Here is a 20648-nt window from a genome sequence, read left to right on the forward strand (position 1 = left end):
ACCGCGCGCGCCGCGCCCGCCAGCGCGCGCGCCGCCGCGCTCGCCCCGCCCGCCCCACTCTCCGCCGCGCACGCCGCCTCCAGCGACTGCAGGCATCTGCGACACACATACTTTCTCTTAGTGAGTAACGAGGACCCAGTATAATATGTTCCACACACATTAACCTAATGCTCATTTATAAAAGCATTTTTTTTAACTCTTGTTAACCAACTTAATAAAAACGAGTAACCCAATTCGACTGTATGTTTATTTATTTTTCGTTTTTATTTATTAATGACAATTTTCCCTCAACTAATTTTGGTCAAGCTCCAACAATTTGTAAGCGATTTAAGTTTTTGTTAAAGATATAATTTATAAGAATTTTGATTACTAGAAAACTGAAAATGAAATTAAATGCCGCGTTACATGCACCTGGTATTATATTGTTCTAAAATCTAAATTACTAATAAAACAAATTTTAAAATAATCCATTACCTTTCCAACGTCCCGAAGTAGGCGTCCTTCAGACAATCGACGAAATTGACTAGCTTCAAACTTATCTTGTGACTAAGCTTCGATAAAACTGAAACGAAACATTGTAATGGTAACAAAACTAAGGTTCCACAAACAATTATTATATTAGCAAGGACTTTGATGTTCAACAAAATATGTCAATACCGCATTCATATTATGAAAATAATGACGTCATCCTTGTCCATCTAGCCACGCCCCAAATCAATTAGAATGCTAGAAATTACTTACTTATGGATGTGCATTAAAATATATACATTGCCATGTAACAATAGCATTTACAATTAACAATCTTTGCCTATCGAGTCACCATTGCAAATTGAATCCAATTGAATTGTGGACCCATATAAACATTATGAATATGGGTCGTTTTTTGCAATGGCTCCGCGTGCAAAATGTGTGACGTATTAAGCTGATAAATCAATAATTTAGTTAGCAATAGTATATTATCCTACTATCCTACTAATATTATAAATACGAAAATTTGTAAGGATGAGTGTGTGTTTGTTGCTCTTTCACGCAAAAACTACTGACCCAATTACAATAAATTTGGTACGTAGACAGCTGGACTACTGGAATAATATATGGGTAACTTTTTATCCCGATATTCTAACAGGATATGGACTTTCGCGACTGAAATCGCGGGGTGCAGCTAGTAGTCGATAATAGTTGAAGAAATTCTGCGACCACATGACATGCAAAAAAAATACCGACGTCGAAAAATTACGTTTTGATGACGTCATGAGGCCCGCGGAACAAAATTCTTTCACAATATACAATATAACTGGAAAATCTACTATCCATCTACTAGTGATTTAAGTAATTTGAAGACAGTGTTTACCATTAAACTTGTTTTTTTTTTGGTTAAAAGTTTTTAATTCCTCGTGAATACACCCTTATCTGATGACGTCACTATTTCATAGGTCGTAAGCGTAAAGCACTTAACAAGTTCTAACACTCACCCGTCCTCTGTACGTCAAGCGAGGCGTTCTTAGTGGAGAGGGGGGCGGAGCACCCGGACAGGCTCCACGCGCCCGAGGACTGGCACCGCAGCCCGAACGAGTTGCCCTCCACGCTCTGGATAACGCAGATATAGTTTGCGATACGGGAAAGGACACAGAATAGTTAAATTTGAGAAATCCCACGGGACCAGATCTATATGGGGAAGACCTCGGCCTGTCTTTCTTTAGGCAGGCAAAGCCGCAGACGCAAAGTTAATAAACATGCCTCTAGTATATAAATATGTGGAATATAACTTTACTTCTATAAATTTTTGTTACCTGCATCCCATAACTGTGGCTGGCCGCGAAGCTCTCGTCATTGGACGGCACGATATCGTAGTCGTCGAAGTTAAAACTGTCGTACGACAGCGCCTCCTCGACATCTGACAAGTCCCTTTCATCATCGGGACTCTGCTGGCTGGAATCCATTATGTCAGAGCGCTCGCTCGACTTAGTGTCGCTCTGACCGGATTTATTACTGGATTCTTTGGTTTTTAAACGGTTAAGTGGTATGGAGACTGGCGAGCCGCGGGGGGAGTAGAAGGTGGAGTTCGATATGAGGAATTGCGTGTCTTGGTGGCAGGGGAGATCTGAAAATAAGCGAATTTAGACCTTAATAAAATTGCTCAGATACAGGGGTTCGTGGGACAAATTTATCGCGGTTCTCGGTTAAATAAATAAAAATCAACACACAAATAATAATAGAGTCACAAAAATGATTTTCTTGTCTGTTTTTAAGACAAGGTCTGTTTTGATTTTTTTAAATTTGTCTGTGATATAAATAATCAATATAAAACCTGTACATTCAGTGTATCAAGGGAAGGATACACTGGAAAGAAGGAATGAATTCTATCGGTTTCTCCTAAATACAGGTAGCCCAGCAATCTAGCTAGGGAAACATCGGCTTTATATATTAACTTTAAAAATATATGTAAGGCAATTTTTTTTGTTACTGTTATAAATTGTTAATTTTAAAAATGTATGTATGTATAAATATTGTTATAAATAAATAAATATGTAGGAATACTTGCTGCGCCCCGCGGTTTCACCCGCGTAAGTCCGTATCCCGTAGGAATATCGGGATAAAAAGTTGCCTATATGTTATTCCAGTTGTCCAGCTATCTACTTACCAAATTTTACAAACCTTCGCAAATCCTTACAAACTTTCGCATTTATAATATTAGTAGGATATGAATTAGGAAGGGCAGGAAAATCAAAACGGAAATAGGTTATATTAATGAACGATCTTCATATTCGTCATAATCTTGTCGTTTTATCTAACACATCACCCCAACATTTTTCCTATATTGTCTGACAATGAGAAAAAATGGAGAAACAAACCGTCCACACTCCAGTCCATGTTTTGAATGTCGTTTTTCATTTCATCGAGCACTTCTTGTAGTAACTGTATCAATTCCTGTTTCTTATCTCCCTCCGTGAATTTCTCGGTTATCGTCTGAAAATATATATAATTTAATTCAATCAAAATCATCTTTTTTCTTTCTATTTTCACAAAACTCATAATTAAATGGAGATTCGCATAACTTTCGATCGAATACACCAAATTTTATAATTCTATTTTGTGTTGATATCGTAACGAAAAAATTTTGTTACACTCAAGAATCATCAAAATCGGTTCACCCCATCGAAAGCTTTGAAGTAACATACACAAAAAATACAATCGAATCGAAAAATTCCTCTTTTTTTACATTTGGTTGAAAAGCAAGCTTATTAAATTAAGTAAATTAACCGCACGTAATCCATAAAAAACATCACCTCATACAGGTGTTGTTCCTGTCTAGCGACATACTGTATCTTCTTGGGGATCACTTGCAATTCTCTCGCGAGATCAAACGACGCGAGGATCAAACGCTGCACCAGCTTTACGTGGATCTGTAAAGTAAAGCTCCTATAGTAAACGAATATAAGCTATATTAACATATAAATAAGGATTAGTTTCGTTCGCATTATAAAGCACTATTTTTATCTAAATTATACTCTTATAAACTGTTAGTGAAACCAACAATCTGTTACTATAAACAGTTTAAAATAGTTCCATACTTTGCACACTTTCAGTATAGAAAAAATTCACATTTACTATGGTAGAAATAAAGTCTAAATTCCATCAGCAGACTTAACAGAGAGCACATTCTAGCGATGCCATGTATATATACTAATATCATAAAGCTGAAGAATTTCTTCTTTGTTTGAACGCACTAATCTCAGGAAACTACTGGTCCGATTTGAAAAATTCTTTTAGTGTTCGATAGCCGATTTTTGAGGCTATAGACTATACATGTACCACGGGCGAAGCCGGGGCGGACCGCTAGTCATATGTGATATCGTGTGTTGGATGTGATGTGTGGTATAATACTCGTGATACACGTGCCGTGTGAAGTGTAGTTGTTCAAAAATGAACTCTATTACTATGAGAATAGAACTGAAAACCGCTCACCTCGCTGAGCAGCGAGCACTGCGCCAGCAGCGCGCTCTGCGCGCAGTCGGTGGCGAACTTCAGCACAGCGCTGAGCAGGCCGGTGCGGCTCCGGAGCGTCCTGCCGGCCGGCTCCCTCCTCCGCCTCTCGGTGTCTGCGCTCGACTTGTCCATGTTCTTCAGTATGTCCGTGTCGTCCAGTATCACCCATGTGGACTTCACGTGGTGCTTCGGTGGCGGGTTCGCTGGAATGTTATTAAATATACCTACATATAATATACTAGCGGTCCTGGTACATATATAACCTATAGCCTATAGCCTTTCTCAATAAATGAGCTAACACTGAAAAAAAAAAATTTTAATCGGATCAGTAGTTCCTGAGATTAGTGCGTTCGAACAAACAAACACTTCAGCTTTAGTATAGATTTTAGATTATGAATTAGAATATTGAAAATAAATATATTATTGGTTATTATCAGTACGCCCCATGGTACGTATAGCCTGTCACTCAACGAAGTTGCATCTTTCTAATGGTGAGAGAATTATTAAAATCGGTACAGTATTTTTTGAGTTTATCCATTACAAACAAAGAAACAAAAATACAAATTCGTCCTCTTTATAATATTTTTTATTATGAATGTAGCCTAAATACTAATACTGGACCAGGCCGAGGCTCAATCGCGGCTGTAGAGCCTCAGATGATGATGATGATGATGATGATGATGATGTTGATGATGATGAAGATGATGAAGATGATGATGATGATGATGATGGTGATGATGATGATGTTGATAATGTTGATGATGATAATGATGATGATGATGATAATGATGATGATAATGATGATGTTGTTGATGATGGTGTTGATGATGATGTTGTTAATGACGATGTTGATGACGATGGTGGTGATGGTGATGGTGATGGTGATGGTGATGATGATGATGATGATGATGATGATGTAGCCTAAATAGACTGACTACCTAATTAGAACAAAACTCCACTCACATATGCACTCCCACTGATCGAGCAGTTCGTTCATAAACGCGATTTTCTCTTCCTGCGCACGCACATCCGCCTGCCCCGACGGTTCTTGTGTGTGCCTGAAATTTACAAATCATATTTTTAGCCATTCGAAGCATACAAACCGACATATAGTTGTTAAGAAGAGAGTGATTAATAAGAGATGTCAAAAATCTGAGTTAGATATTAAAAGACCTGTATATGTTCAAGTTTTAGCGCGTTTTAGGTTATCATTTTGACTGTATTATTTGTGCTCGTTACGTCACTTTAAAATTCTAACAATTTGAAGGCGGGTTGGTTTCTGTTTTAAACAATATTTACATACAATTTACAAATTTATGTAAGTACTAGTTGACCAGGCAAACGCTGTTCTGCTTTACTCTTATCATTTAGAGGTATGAAAAACAGATGTTGGTCGATTCTCAGAAATATCCAATATGCACACAAAATTTCATAATAATCGGTCCAGCTGTTTCGGAAGAGCTCGGTAACTAGAATTGCGACACAAGAAATGAATTTTATATATAATATTTAGTTCATATTTAGAGGCTCGATGATTTGGCTTGATTTGATGAGGCTTTTGTCAACGGATAAATATCGTTGGTTTTTTATATGTATCTTTTTATGTTGTGAGTTTTTTTGCTGTTGACAATAAATGTTTATTATTATTATGTTTCTCATTTCCATAATACTCGGGTACCCCCAGAAGGAAGGCACCCGGTCTTTTGGAAGGCTTACGTGGGGACACAGATCCAACACGCAGAGGCCCTTTTGAGATTTTTAATGTGTTATGTGACATCAGCCGCAGCCTGCCCATGGCTGCACTATAGAGTTACAGCTCTGGGCAGTCCGCGGCCGATGTAGTACTATTGCAAGATATGGAAATTTAAAAACTGGTCTATGAAATGGGATGCTAAATGGACTGGTATTGGGAACTATGGAAACTATGGCACCTGCCTTTCTACTTAATAGAAGTAAAAATTTGTTGGCAGGCGGTGACCGCCCTCTCACTGTATGGGCCCCCTATAAAAGTCGCTGCAATAATGCGACGAGGGGGCAACATATCATGAGCAGCTAAGGGTGGAGAGGCGTCGCTGGACTTTAAACGACGATCACGCGCTCCCTGAGGGTCCAGCATCACGTGCCCACTCGCCACTTACGCTTCGCATCCACCCTTCGAGCTAAGGCCGGCTAAGGCACGCCAGAGTTAGGGGTCCTGTCCTCGTCAGGCTTCACTCCGGCCGGCCGGTTAAGGCAAGCCGGAGATGAGGACAGGGGCCTCCCCCGGGAGCATTCGGGTGCGCGGGGTCGCTACTCCCCGACACCTCGCCACAAGGTGCCCTGCGGGCTTATTACATTTATTATTATTATGATACCTGATAACTCCATCTCTTAACAGATCTCTATCTGACTCCGGCAGCTCCTCACTCCTGTCTCGGCAGGACTCCGTACATTCGCTAGCTTCTCTCAACTCCACTCTGCTCTCTCGGGCGGAGTCCGAGAAGAGAATGAAAAGAAACTGCGAGTTTGGATTGATCTCTTTTATTTGGTGGAAGTCTAGAAGATTCTGGAAATACGAAAATGTGAATAATTAAAAACATTGACAAAAGAACTGAGTTAAAACAGTTAAAAAAAAAATCACCAATACAGAGATGTTAGTGGTGAAACTCGTGAGAATCGTTGAACCAATTTTGATTGAATTTGTATGCAGATAGAGATTAGTCTGGTCATTGACATTCTAAAAACAACTAAACAAAGAATCTCTATTATTAGATTGTCAGAGAGCGGCGTTGTGTAAAACATTTGTTCAAATTAACATCTTATTTCGCGGCAATTGTTATATTCAAAATCAATACATAAAATTTGCATAAAAATAACAAAATTACATTAAAACATGCCACATCAAACTTTTCAATTGCTACGTCACAATGAAATGCATACAACAACCATTATTTTTTTAACTAAAACGTAAACTGCTTCCAAATTATCAGAACTATTATATGACCAGCCGGGGATATCATATTTCAAATAAAATAATCATCAAAATCAGTTCACCCATTCGAAGTTTCTAAAGTAACAAGACCAACAAAAAATACAGCCGACAAGAGAACCTTCTATTCTTGAGGTCTAAAAACATACCTCAGCATTAAAAACAGACGATTCGGCGTCCTTCCAAACACTTTCAGTACTCTCAGCTTTCCTCTCGACCCTCTCAAAACTGTACAAGCTGAAACCCGTCCAGAAGTCTTCATCGTTTCTAGAAACTTCCATTTTGTTGACCGTCTCGTTGAATATATTACTCCCATATCTGTCCATCGCGTACAGGTATATGGGAGCATAATTCCTTAAGATTGCTTCCCTCTTCTGGTAGAAATCTGAATAATCCTCCTTTAAAGTCTGGTAGGTGAGCAGACCAGGGTCCGCATCGATGTCCGGTGGTATCACGATGCGAAGACCGTCTTTTAGGAAGGAGTTGTTGAGCTCGACTTCTAATACTGTTGTTAGGTCCGTATTGTCCTTTCGAAGGAGATCCTAGCAGTAAAAAATTAATGATATTTAGGGACCTCATAAAATGGCGATTTAAAATCGCATCTACCACTCTAGTTTCATTGTTGAATTCAATAGAACCCTTTTAATCCCCACTAATATTATAAATGCGAAAGTAACTCTGTCTATCTGTTACGCTTTCACGCCTAAACCACTGAACCGATTTTGATGAAATTTGGTATGAAGATAGTACCGACCTTGGGAAAGGACATACGATAATTTTTATCGCGAAAAAGGGTAGAAGGGATTCAAATAGGGGATGAAATCGATATAACCTAATTCCACGCGGGTGAAACCGCGGGCGGAAAGCTAGTTATGTATAAAATGAGTCTGGCTGTCTGTCCCTATGTATCTTAATATCTTTAAACCTACACAACATACTTTGATGTACCTTTTTTTAATTGATAGAGTTAAGAGCAAGGTTTTAGTATATAAGATAGTTAAGTTTTAGAAGAGGCGGGCCGCGGGTGGAACTCTAATAAGATTTGATAATGTATTAAGGTTCAGTTGATCTTAGACGATTCAGACTTATACTTCAAATAAGTAAAACTAATTTTCTCTGAATTGTTATAAAATTCTAATCTCCATATTAAAAGAATATATCTCTATAACCATATTGTTATTATTGAGTTAATTGAAGACAAAGGAAGCAGTGACTTGTCTTATTAAAAGCTTTTATAAGACGGTGAGACAGTTTCTATACGAGAGAACTGACATTTGGAGAAGTTTCATAATATCAAAAACCTGCAGAGGCAAAATATCCCAGGGCTCCCGGTTGCATTCCAGGTCCTCCACCAGCTCGAATTCTGACGTGCCGAGGGTCAGATGCACCTGCGTGCTTGCTCCGTATTGAATGCGTAACTGAAAATAGGAAAAAAATTATCAATTACATAGTGGTATTATTATTATAGATATATGTATATATTTTTTCTATTTTAGTATTGATATATCTTTTTGTTACATTGTTAATTTGTGGAACATATATCTTAAATGGAGGCGGGCGTTGACACCTGTGCCACAGCTAAACAGGCTTATATGGGTATTATCGTTAATTTTGGTTTGAGTACACTGTGTAATTTCGTTCCAAATAAACAATTTTGAATTTGAATATTTGAATTTAATAGATAACAAACAAAATAAAACACGAAGTCTCAATATGATCAAAACTTTAATTAAAACGTAATATGCACACACGTGCATATTGTAATTTAGATTAGAACAGTAATGTATAAACTTGTTTTGTATAAATATTATACATGTAATTAACTGAAGATATACCTTAATTTAAGACAAAATATAACTCATTTTGAGTGAACGAATTGTTCTTATGAGTCAATATAGTCTTTAATCATATAAATTTTTCCGAAAATTTTTAACCAATTTCGAAATGCACGTACAATAATGGTATTTTTATATTGATAAACAGTCAAAAATGCCTTTGCATGAAAGAAGTAACAATAATGTGGGAGTCGAGGATTCTGCGGCACGAATTGGGCCAGCTCGCACCGGGGAAGTACCACACCCACACAGAAAACCGGCGTGAACTAGTAGTACATGTTTCGTACGGTGAGTGGGGGATCCGGAGGCCAGTTTCCTTCACCTCACCCTTCCCATTCCATTCTTTCTATCCAGTCTTCAACCCTTTCTCTTAAAAACGGGCAGTGCATTCGCATAGGTATTTTGGTACTACTCTGCCAATGTTTTTGGGCGGTGGTGATCGTTTACCATCTAACTAAAAAAAAAACTGTATCAACCACCTGAGCTAACCAAACCTTAACACCTAAACATACCCATCGACACCCCCTGGGCAGGTTATCCGGGAGCAGTCTCCTTCCCAGGATGCAGTGCAGAAGACGTGCTTTCGCGCGCTGGCTGGTGCCCAGGATCACGAGAGCGGTGGGCCGAGACGACTGCACCCCAAGTTTTTCCACCGTTTCCGACACCTCGGCATCTATCAAAACCATTTTATTTATAGCTGCATATTATATACCAAAGTCCTCCGCCGCGTACCTCTGTCTGATTGCGATTAACTTGGCAAATACTGTACCAAATTTGTAAATGAATTTAAAAAAGTAGATTATGTGAGCAAATACTAAATAATAATAGTAAAGAAGGGCTAATCACCTACTTGTCTTCACTTTTTTTAATGTTCTATATGACAAAAACGCAATCCTAAACATTATGAAACCACTAAATTTTGCTGATATTTAAATTTACGCAAAATTACAAACAAGTAAAGATGAAAACAATTGTCGTGCTTTATATTTTTATGTTTTCAAATATCAAGTTTCCACCTGAACTTATCAAAGAAAGCATTAGCGACAAGACATCCAATGTAGTACACTATATATAGTATCATGATTACTATCAGGTATCAGCACCCGAATATTTCCCTGGGGACTCTTCGCGACCTGATACCCAGCTTATATTCTCTGAACCAATTTAAGTTGTAATAGGATCCATGAGAAATTTCATCCTTATAACATTCAGAAGCGAAGTCTACGAGTATACTATTAGTGACCCACAGGTGGATAACATTAGTATTTGAATTAGAATAGAACAGAATACATTTTATATCGAGAAACAAGTTACACAACACGAAAGATAGAAAGAAAAGAAAGAGGAAAAAAGAAAGAATTAATATTTCTTCTTTATATGACGTTTAACCTACAATTTGCCATTACAATTAAGCCATTGTAATGGCGCCTTAGGCAGAGAAATAACCAAATGGTCAGACATTATGTGATATTATAATAGGTGTTCGACCGGCTTCGTCCGTAATACATAGCCTATGTCACTCAGTGAATTTGCAGCTTTCTAACGGTGAAACAATTTTTGGAATCAATCTCCTTTCTTCCTCTCATTCCTCTTAAGAACATAAGTGTAGATAGTACATCGTAAACAGCTTATATGGTAATTGCTACAAAACCACTGTCTATAAGTCAATATGGAGAGCCCAGATCTCACCGCAAGGCAGTATATCCTGTACATCCTGCAGAGCGCGTGTGGTGTCACGCAGCAGGACGCGCAGGGTGCGCACCCGCCCCGCGGACCGCCGCCAGCCGCCCCCCGCCATCCGTGCCCATGCGCTTTATGACTTTGTTGATCTGGAATACAATTCACCCAAATCATCTATTAATCTTCCACTTACGGTACTTAACAGTTTGGACGATAGTGTGCGTTGATATATGCATCTACTCCATCACCTTCCGAACACCGGAATCCACCTTCAGAACGATATTAGTATCTCACATAAAATCACAGATAAATTATAGAAAAACACCTGGTCAACTTTTAAGACCCAAACTACGCAGAAGAAACCGCGGGCACCAACTAAGCAGCACATATTATAATAAAATATATTCAATAAATCTGTTTTATAATCCGAAAATAAACTTATTGAAATATTATAACATTACCACATGACCCTATGTGGCCCAGATAGATAAAGGGTAGCCTTTTATCAAAAGGCAATTAAAAGAAAGAGGCTTTAAAAAGTAACTTTGATTGAATAGGGTACAGAAACATCGTAACATTGTTATTTTAGCGAGTTTTGCGCTATCATGTTTCCATCATACAAGTTATTAATATTTGGTTCACCTTACATATATTGGTACAGCGTGAACGCCTGAGCGAAGAACCGAGAAGTCCAGCTCAATTCCCGGTGGGGACTGACAAAAATTGTCTCGGTCTGTACACAGAAGGCTGACCACTAAAAAATCGATCAGTGAAACAGATGTATATCATCTGCCTCATACCCCATCAGGGTGCATGTCACTTAACTTAAATAGACGTGGTTATAGTTAATGTTGTTCTATGTAACGTGACGATCGAATTGAGCCCAGAAAATCATCTGGTAAGTATACAATAGCAAATTTCAATAACGTGATGGAGATGAGGAAACGGAAATATTAGTTCCTGCTAAGATTATAATTGACATGTCATCATAATATAATGATATGTCATTTTGATTCTCATATCCGGCAAGTGCGATTCATTGCGGTTTCATCTCTATACATATTATAAAAATTGGAGTGTCTTTGTCTATGAATTTTCATACGGTTCATACACCAATTTATTTTTTTTTACAAATTTTTGTGTGTCTGTTTGTTCTCTAGAACAGCTTGACTGATTTTGACGGGATTTTCAGACAGCGGATGTAATGATAAAGAACTTCGGTGACTTTTTTGCAATATTCCTATAGGAACATTGGGATTGTAAGCTAAAACGCAGGTGAAACTGCTGGGTACAGCAAGTCTTCATTAATATTATGAAGAGGAAACTTTTGTATTTTTGTATGTTTGTAACGTTTTCACACAAAAAACACTGGACCGATTTAAAAAAAATTCTTTTAAGCTTAGAAAGCTTGAAAGAAAGCAACTTCACCTATGAACCACGGACGAAGCCAGGGCGAACATATAGTAAGTCATAAATACAGAGCCAAGATAATACCATTAGAAAACTATACGTTGTAAGGAGTTCTCTGTGAGTATCATAGGCTATATTTTATTTTCAAAAAACGGTGCGACCCTTATGTAACTGGCAAAAATGCAAAAATATGAATCTAGGTCTCGAAAGGAATAATTGTTATATATTTGGCTTTTATAGTATCCTAATTTATAGTATACTCCTGATTTCCTTTAAACAAGCCCCCATAAACATATTTCTATCTCTTATAGATTTGTCTTAATAGGTACCAATTACTTTTTTATGAATGAATTTTAAGCCGATAGAAGTTGGACCCCATTATTTATACTGATCATAATTTTTAACATAAACCTAAACCGTCTTCACATTATCAGAAATAGAACAAAATTACGAGGAGCCACCTGGCAGGCATCAACTTTCAAATAAAAAAGGAATCATAGAAATCGGTTCACCCAGTGAAAAGTTATCAGGTAACAAACACAAAAAAGGAGATTTTCAATTCGAATGTATTTAAAGTCGGTTGAAATTAAAACTTGCTGCGCGTGAAGTACAACTATCACGCGAGCGAAGCCACGAGCGGAAAACTTGCGAGAAAATACAGCACAGAAATAAATCGTACTAGCTGCGCCCCGCGGTTTCACCGGCGTAAGTCCGTATCCCGTAGGAATATTGGGATAAAAAGTTGCCTATATGTTATTCCAGTTGTCCAGCTATCTACGTACCAAATTTCATTGCAATCGATTCAGTAGTTTTTGCGTGAAAGAGCAACAAACACATCCTTACAAACTTTCGCATTTATAATATTAGTAGGGTAGGATTAACTGACGTGTATCAATATAAATTAAAAGCCAGCAAATAAACAGTTATCGATAAGTGTGGCCAGCGCTTGTCCACTCTAGCGACATCTTTTGCCAAGTGACGCATGGTTATTATTAGCTTCGTACTTAGCCAAGGAACAGGAAATTACATGCACAATACAGGCGTTTTAAATCTTCTCGTACACGTAATATTTACTCTTGGGAAGTTTTAATGAACCAGACTTATATTCATTTCATATTTCAGTCAGTTGAACCGTGAGACATTTTAAACAATATTCTAGAATATTTTTTTGTAAATTATGTAAAAAAAAATCTTTTTTTTTTCTTATGTTTGATTTTACGCGAGCATTATACATTTAGAAATTAAAGACCCGACGTTTCGAACATAATATAATGAATAAATCGTGTTTATAATCCGTTAAGAAGTCTTTTTTTGTATAAAAATGCCTTCAAATCGTATCACCCAGCTACAGATTCAGAGGAAACAAACAAAAAAACTAAATACAGTCGATTTGAGATCCTCCTCTGTTTTTTGAAGTCGGTTGAAAATGGCGCGATGAACAAAACTAAATCACCAAATTACTATTTAATGTAGATATCTGCTATTGAAACAATTATCAAAACGTTATTATAAACAAAAATCCTCTCTAAAATTATAGTATACCAATAGACGCGCATTAGCATTCTAATTATTTTAGCACCAGATTCCTAACAAATTAACTGAGCTTACCACATTCCATGATATCTTCTCGATTATTCGACACTTTTCTAGATAATAAAGATTCTAGAATCTACGGGGTTGAAGTAAGAAGATTCATTCCTTTCTAGTTCTTTTAATCAACTTGGGCTAACATTGTAATATCTAATATATAAAATTTCACCATGTTAGTTACCATACTCCTCCGAAATGGCTGGGCCGATTGTCATGAAACTTTGTGTGCGTATTTGTTAAGTGTGGGAATCCGTCAACATCAATTTATCATACCCCTAATAAGGAGTAAGGCAGAACAGCGTTTCCCGGGTCGGCTAGTATTAATTAGATTCAATTTAGAAATCTCGAAATCTCACTCGAACACATTTAAATACTGAATCAGCAATTCGATAGCGTATGACGAAACAAAATTATTCATTGCGAAATCGCTACCAAGGTCAATAAGAACTGATTTACATATACCATTTTACTAGCTTTAAAAAAAAGAGTTTTTCATATCTACACATAGGTTTAGATCTATTGATAAATCTTTTCTAAAAATGTCACCGACGCATAAAGGGGTAGGTTAACACTCCAGATTCAAAAATACGACGAAATGACAATAATTTCCTATCAAACACATAAAAAACGACTCTGTTGAAAACAAAAAAAATATCAGTCGAATTGAGAACCTTTTCCTGTTTTAGGAACGTCGGTTGAAAAAAGGCACTATAAAAAGAAGATTATATTATGATAAAATATTTCGCTAAACTAAAACAATTTGAAAACGAACAAAAATAGTTTCTACCTGCAAGTATGCATCTATTATTAAATTTAAATAAAGGTTAACAGAAAAGCTTTCGAACGGTCACAGTAGATTAATATCTAAAGAAAATACTTGTCTAAACCTTTGTATTATGTCCGTACATAAATATTTTGAAACTTTTGGGTACTGCATTAGACTGTGATAAAAAATCATCAGGTGAGACTCATTCCCCGTGACCACGCTCGCTGTAAAGTGTTCGAAACGTCGGGTTAATACTATAATGAACTAGCAAGCCCGGCGAACTCCTTTTCTGTTGAAATTTTTCCTGAATTTTCTATGCTATAAACCTCACGGAGCCAGAGACCTTTCCAACGAATGCAAAACCGTGGGAATCGGTTCGTGCGTTCTCGAGTTATAGCGTCAGGAAGGAAAACCCGACTTATTTTTATATAGTAGAAGATAAGATAAATCGCGTTTAAAATCCGTTAAAAAGCCTTTAATTTCCAAATGTATAATACTCGCGTCAAAATCATACAAAAGAAAATACTTTAAAATCAGCAAATTAACGATACACACGCAATTTTTTTTTTATCTAAACGAATATTTAAGCCCTTCTTCTCTTCTATAGTAAAATATCTAAAAAAGAGGCTGTAAAATTTCTCTCTCTCTCTCTCTCTCTCTCTAGGTGTAATGGGTTTCAGAATTTTAATACTACAGACAGATACACTTTAAAACTAAATCGAATTACGACTTGAAAATATATGTACTATAATATAATAGAGCTTCTATGATGAATATATTGACACAGGCGAAGTCAGAGCCTAAGCCTGTATGACCTAAATTGTGTAATGCAAGCAATGTTCCTAGAACCTAATATACTTTCACTGTGCATTTAAAAATGAAATAAAAGTACATTTACAATGAAGGATTATGCCATACGAGGAATTGTTTTATCTCTAAAAACGAATTATGCCCATTTCAATTTAATTAACGTAATACTGTGACAATGGCCAGGTTCTAATCCACAACCCTGAATTACGACTAACGAGAAAAAATTAAATAAACGACTATTGGCACAAATTAATTAGTTAAACTCGAGTCAAGAATTCTAGAAAAATCTACTTTAAAATACATTGTAAAAATTATAAGGAATGCCTAACATTATGTCGAGACGAAATATATTCAAAATTTATTATAATAAATACACAGGGCATTAAAAACAACAAAAAAAATATTATATTTATACATATTTACTGATTAATAATTGTAATAGGCACAATCGAAAATGCAATTAAGAATAGAATAGAAAACATACCTAATATTATTTCAAACAACAGAAAGTGGTTTTATCGTTAACTAGCTGAGCCGCACGGTTTCGCCCGCGGACTAACCCTCGTGTCTTACTGTGAGGTATAAACTTTATAATCTATTCAGCAGTTTTTATATGAAAGAGTTACAAACTATCAATCCATTACAAACTTTCGCGTTAATAATATTAAGTATGTAATAAAATTATACCACTAAATATATTAGACGACAAAATATATGAAATTATAGGTTTCATAGAGTGAATCAGTCAAACTGAGCTTATCATTTAATTATTCACCACGGGACTTTTCATACCCATATTGGGTACGACGTCATTTGTTTTTTGTTTTTTTTTTTTTTTTCTTCAATAGATATAAGTAATTCAAATGTTGATGTGTTAAAATGATACCGATAAAGCGAATGCACACTCTATATTTTTTTAACTTAATCAAAAAAGACTATGTTTTGGTACTAGCTTTGCGGAGAAAGTCGCACCAACAAAACTTGATGCAAACAAAATCAACACTTAATAGAATTATGAAATAAATACTATAATAGACTTCAAACGATGTTCAAAGATCAAGGAGAGTGGCCTATAAACAAGGTTGCGGCTGATAACCCGCAGGACACTGTCCCTGCTGATAGGGCTGCCACCCGCCTAAATAATAACTCACTACCTACTACTGAAGGTAGCCTCAGTAGTGAATCGATCTCAGTTTATTTGGAAAAATTAGGCATAGTATTTTTGATAAAACCATGGAAATCGACACAATGAAATTATTCCATGTTAATGTACGAGGTTGACGGACCGATCTACCAACGCACAGTCCAAACTACTGAACCGAATGGGCTGAAATTTGGCATACCAAGAAAATACAAACGTCAATTACTGTTGTAGCAAGAGCATCTTATTTATTTATTAGTAAAATATTTTGGTTATTTATTGTTTATAGTAGTTTATTTTTAGTTCTTGTGCATAAAACGTTTATTTACTCATATATTCATAAAAACTTTAATTTATGAGCGTATGTGAAAGTCAATTATTTTATACCAGTGGCAACCCTAGAGGCGACAGTTTTACGGCTCTGTTTACCATTCGAGACGGACGCGAAGTGTGGTCATGCAAATGGATTTCCTTTAAAAACGATAAGATTCAACCCTTAGCGGACAGTGTTTCACTATGAACTTATACAATCGTAATGTTTAAACATAATGATTACATCGTGCCTTCTCTTATTATTATAGGCTCCTTAGATTGTAGCGATAGAAAAATATGTTGAAAAATAAATCCCTTGTAGCTTTAATCTTTAACTCTCACGCATGAAACAGATTGCGCCTCGCTGGCTCGCCAACACGAGTCGGGCAATTACCTGACTTTCGTATTGCTATGCCAACATAGCTTATACAACTTCCTTAAACAATCCTATAATATCCAAGAGTATTATATATGCAGGATACTTTGTTAATACTTAGATTAAGCATGATAGATAACCATTAATAAAACAGACATTGTAAACAAGTGTTTCGATCCGATTTGTGGCTTATAATAACGCATATTATGTGTCTTTATACACCTTATTACACCTTTTTTAAGATGATCTTGATCAATAATGATAAAGAATATAACATGTTTACACATATCATGATTGAGATCAGATTAAAAAAGGTGAATTAGAAAGAGTAGGATATATTCCTTGACATGTTAAATAATTACTCTCCGACATTATAAAAAAACTGTGCCTGGAAACCAGATAGTATACTTAATTAGTGCAGAATTAAATTTAAGAGCGAGATGCTTTAAAAGATAGGTAGATAAATCGATTCAATAAACAACAGTAACATATGAGTACGAATTCATAACTAGCTGTCCGCCCCGGCTTCGCCCGTGGTACATATAAAACCTAAATTCTCCCTCAATACTTTTATTGTAGGGCATCTAAAACTGAAAGAATTCAAAACGGACCAGTAGTTCCTGAGATTAGCACGTTCAAACAAACAAACGAACAAACTCTTCAGCTTTATAATATATAGCTGTCCAGTTGAATATAATATGAATTATTGCGATTAGAGTTATATATTTGAGTTTAAATAATATCAAACGAACTAACTAACCCTTCAGCTTTATAGGTATACTGGTTTGGATGTTTCAATAAAGATAAGTTACGGAACCCTTTTTTTTCCAAAATAAAATAAAGTCTATGTTACTCGTGGATAATGTAGCTTTCGAATGGTGAAAGAATTTTTAAAATCGGTCCAGTAGTTTTTGAGCCTATTCATTACAACCAAACAAACAAACAAAGTTTTCCTCTTTATAATATTAGTGTAGACTAGCTGCGCCCCGCGGTTTCACCCGCGTAAATCCGTGTCCCGTAGGAATGTCGGGATAAAAAGTTGCCTATCAAAATATTCTATATAGTTGCCTATAAAGATTCCAATCGTCCATTTGTTTCACTGCAATCGGTTCAGTAGTTTTTGCGTGAAAGAGCAACAAATGCACACACATCCTTACAAACTTTCGCATTTTTAATATTAGTAGGATTAGGATATTATTGCCCATTTTATGGCCATAGGAAGTTCCCTACTTCTACTCAGAGTCAGTGGGACGGGAATGTCAATCACTAACTCTGGTGCACATTGAATTCTAAAATAAGAACATACTAAATAGAAAAGCCATTATTATTGCATATTCACCTTCCATTACATTTTTATAATATCTGTAGTGTCCTAGAATAAGATACTAGTTTATTTGATGTTATATTCTTTAAGATAATTAATTAATACATTGAAACCAATTACTTAAACAGCAGATAAGAGTTATTTGTTTATCAGTACAGGTTCAACATACATACAAATATTTGGTAATTAAATATAATTGTAGTGATAGCAAACATTTCTCTTTAAATAATATCAATGAGACAGTAGATTTTGTGCGATAGAATTACTTTTTTTGGAAAGGCATTAGGTCAATTGCAGATCTTATGCCTCTACAAATAGGTTGCCAACTTCAAATTGGAGAGGTGAAGAAAAGGATAAGGGCCTCTGGCTCCCCCACTCACCGAACAAAAGACAGCAGTATGCTATTTCACAACAGTCTTCTGTGGGGGTGTGGTACTTCCATGGTGTGAGCTGTCCCAATTCGCGCCAAAGCGTGCTCAACTACCACATACAAAAATTATTTTTTTATACTTTACAGAGAGTTGTCTTGTTAACTAAGCTTAAGCTCAGTTTATATATCTGTTTGTGTCAAATCTAATATAACAATATACAAATAAACTTTGAATATTTTATAGCAACAAGACAATCCATACACAGACAATCATTAATTTACCATATTTTGAAGGTATTTTATCATTTCCTATAAGCACTATAAATTTTTATTAAATGTATGTGTTTGAATTTATTATAAATTAGTCTGACGTCTTATGCTGCACAAGTAAGTTTGTTTATATAACAGAAATAGATGGCGGGATGAGCTGGTCTCTTACTGTAAAGATTGGCTCGAAATTTCTCTCAATAGGGAGATGTGGACTGAGAGAGAGGCCTTTGCCCAGCAGTAGGACATCAATGGCTGATTAAAAAAAAAAATACATTTCTCTTCCTCATCCTTTCATCTTGGGGTTCCTCTAACTATTAACCACTGTGCTACTACACATGCAACTGATGCCATATGGTAAACAACAGAATGGAATGCATGAAAGTTTGGTCTGTATTATGGTAACAGTCAACAAGTTTATGGCCATGACTTTAATTATAGCAACTTAATAGGTACTTTCAATTATTACACTGTTTTTTTTTTTTTTAATCTTTATTTAGGGAACTTAATCAGGAACTGACTATGCCGCTCCGTATGTCCACAATTAATTATTATACTATATACATTTTATATACCGAAAGAAAATGCTAGACAGCTATTAAAAAGCCTACTTTTTTGGCATAATCTGAAATGTTTCTCTTTCAATTTACATCATTCCGGACACACTCACACATGATAAACATCCTCCACCATTCCACATTCTGTACAATTCATTGTGTTAGATTTTTTACACTGTTGTCACTGAGAGTGAGATATTTGAGTGTATTAAATCAAATCATAGTGTGGAACACAAGTTAAACCATGCTGAAAGGAACCAAATGCTGAGTGATTTGAATATTTTGGGGACCATATATTTTTACTGAAAAATTTGTGTCAACATATTTTAAAAGTGGTCAAGTATAATTGATAAAAGAATAACTCTAACATATTGATTTTTTTGTGAGATTTCAAATTGTGGACTAGTACATACATGTAAGTTTTCATAAAAAAAATTGAATATTATTTACATATAGTAGGTAACATGAAAATAATGATACTTAATTAGAAATTTTTAATAAATACATGTTAATTTAAAATTGTGAAGGTAAATTGCTACTAATTTATATTTCTTATACTGTTTCCCTAAGGTAAATGCTCATTGAATAATCTCCAATTATTCTGTATCAGTCTTCTTCGCTTCAGGTGAGTTAGTATGCTAATCTAATAAGAACGACATTAAGCCCTAGAATACATATTTTTCATTTTCCGTGTGTGTACAAACAAAATAAAATGAAACAATCAATTATTATAAGAATTTAAGTCATTTTGAATTACAACTAATACACACTATAGTCTACATGGTGAACATAGCACACAATAATTGCCAAAGATATACTTAGATATGTCAATGTATCATTTACAGTTACCTATAGTTACATGCAATTTTATCGACTTACTAGAAGGTAATCAGAAAAAAATAAATTCGCCTTGTGCATTACGAAATATTGTTCCGCGACGCTTCCCACGAATTTTGTCGAGCGAAACTCACAACCTCACAAATTATAAAACGAGTGTATTCGAGTTGTACGTAAATAAACAATGCAGGACTTACTTGGTGGAGCAATAGTATTATTGCAAATTTATATTGCAACGCGGTCCTTTCAGAACTTGATTGCACTCAATACAACAACACACTAAGTTCTTGTCCTATTTAACATGATTGAAAGTAAAACAAAAATTTTAAATAAAAAGAAACTTGCTTCTTTCGCTAGATTCAGAATCAGGCAGCGGTTTCTCCTGCGATAGTTAAAAAACGAATAAGGAATTGAAGTT

The 20648-nt window shown here is 35.8% G+C and overlaps 1 protein-coding gene across 1 annotated transcript in view; it reads right to left on the bottom strand.

The window, feature by feature from the left end:
• LOC119837603 (dual serine/threonine and tyrosine protein kinase-like) overlaps positions 1 to 20632 on the bottom strand; it is a 27754-nt gene extending 7122 nt beyond the window's left edge. Inside the window, exons 1-14 of the mRNA XM_038363255.1 lie at positions 20428 to 20632; positions 10480 to 10619; positions 9303 to 9463; positions 8257 to 8373; positions 7105 to 7497; positions 6342 to 6532; positions 4951 to 5045; positions 3967 to 4190; positions 3288 to 3404; positions 2853 to 2967; positions 1791 to 2101; positions 1473 to 1587; positions 475 to 562; positions 31 to 96 (exon numbers count right to left, since the gene is read on the bottom strand). Coding sequence (XP_038219183.1) covers positions 31 to 96; positions 475 to 562; positions 1473 to 1587; positions 1791 to 2101; positions 2853 to 2967; positions 3288 to 3404; positions 3967 to 4190; positions 4951 to 5045; positions 6342 to 6532; positions 7105 to 7497; positions 8257 to 8373; positions 9303 to 9463; positions 10480 to 10588 — 2102 coding nt within the window. The 5' untranslated portion in view covers positions 10589 to 10619; positions 20428 to 20632. The remainder of the gene's footprint in view (positions 1 to 30; positions 97 to 474; positions 563 to 1472; positions 1588 to 1790; positions 2102 to 2852; positions 2968 to 3287; positions 3405 to 3966; positions 4191 to 4950; positions 5046 to 6341; positions 6533 to 7104; positions 7498 to 8256; positions 8374 to 9302; positions 9464 to 10479; positions 10620 to 20427) is intronic.
• Positions 20633 to 20648: the final 16 nt, after the last annotated feature.

This window comes from Zerene cesonia, chromosome 28 (assembly GCF_012273895.1).
Source record: "Zerene cesonia ecotype Mississippi chromosome 28, Zerene_cesonia_1.1, whole genome shotgun sequence".
Taxonomy (NCBI): domain Eukaryota; kingdom Metazoa; phylum Arthropoda; class Insecta; order Lepidoptera; family Pieridae; genus Zerene; species Zerene cesonia.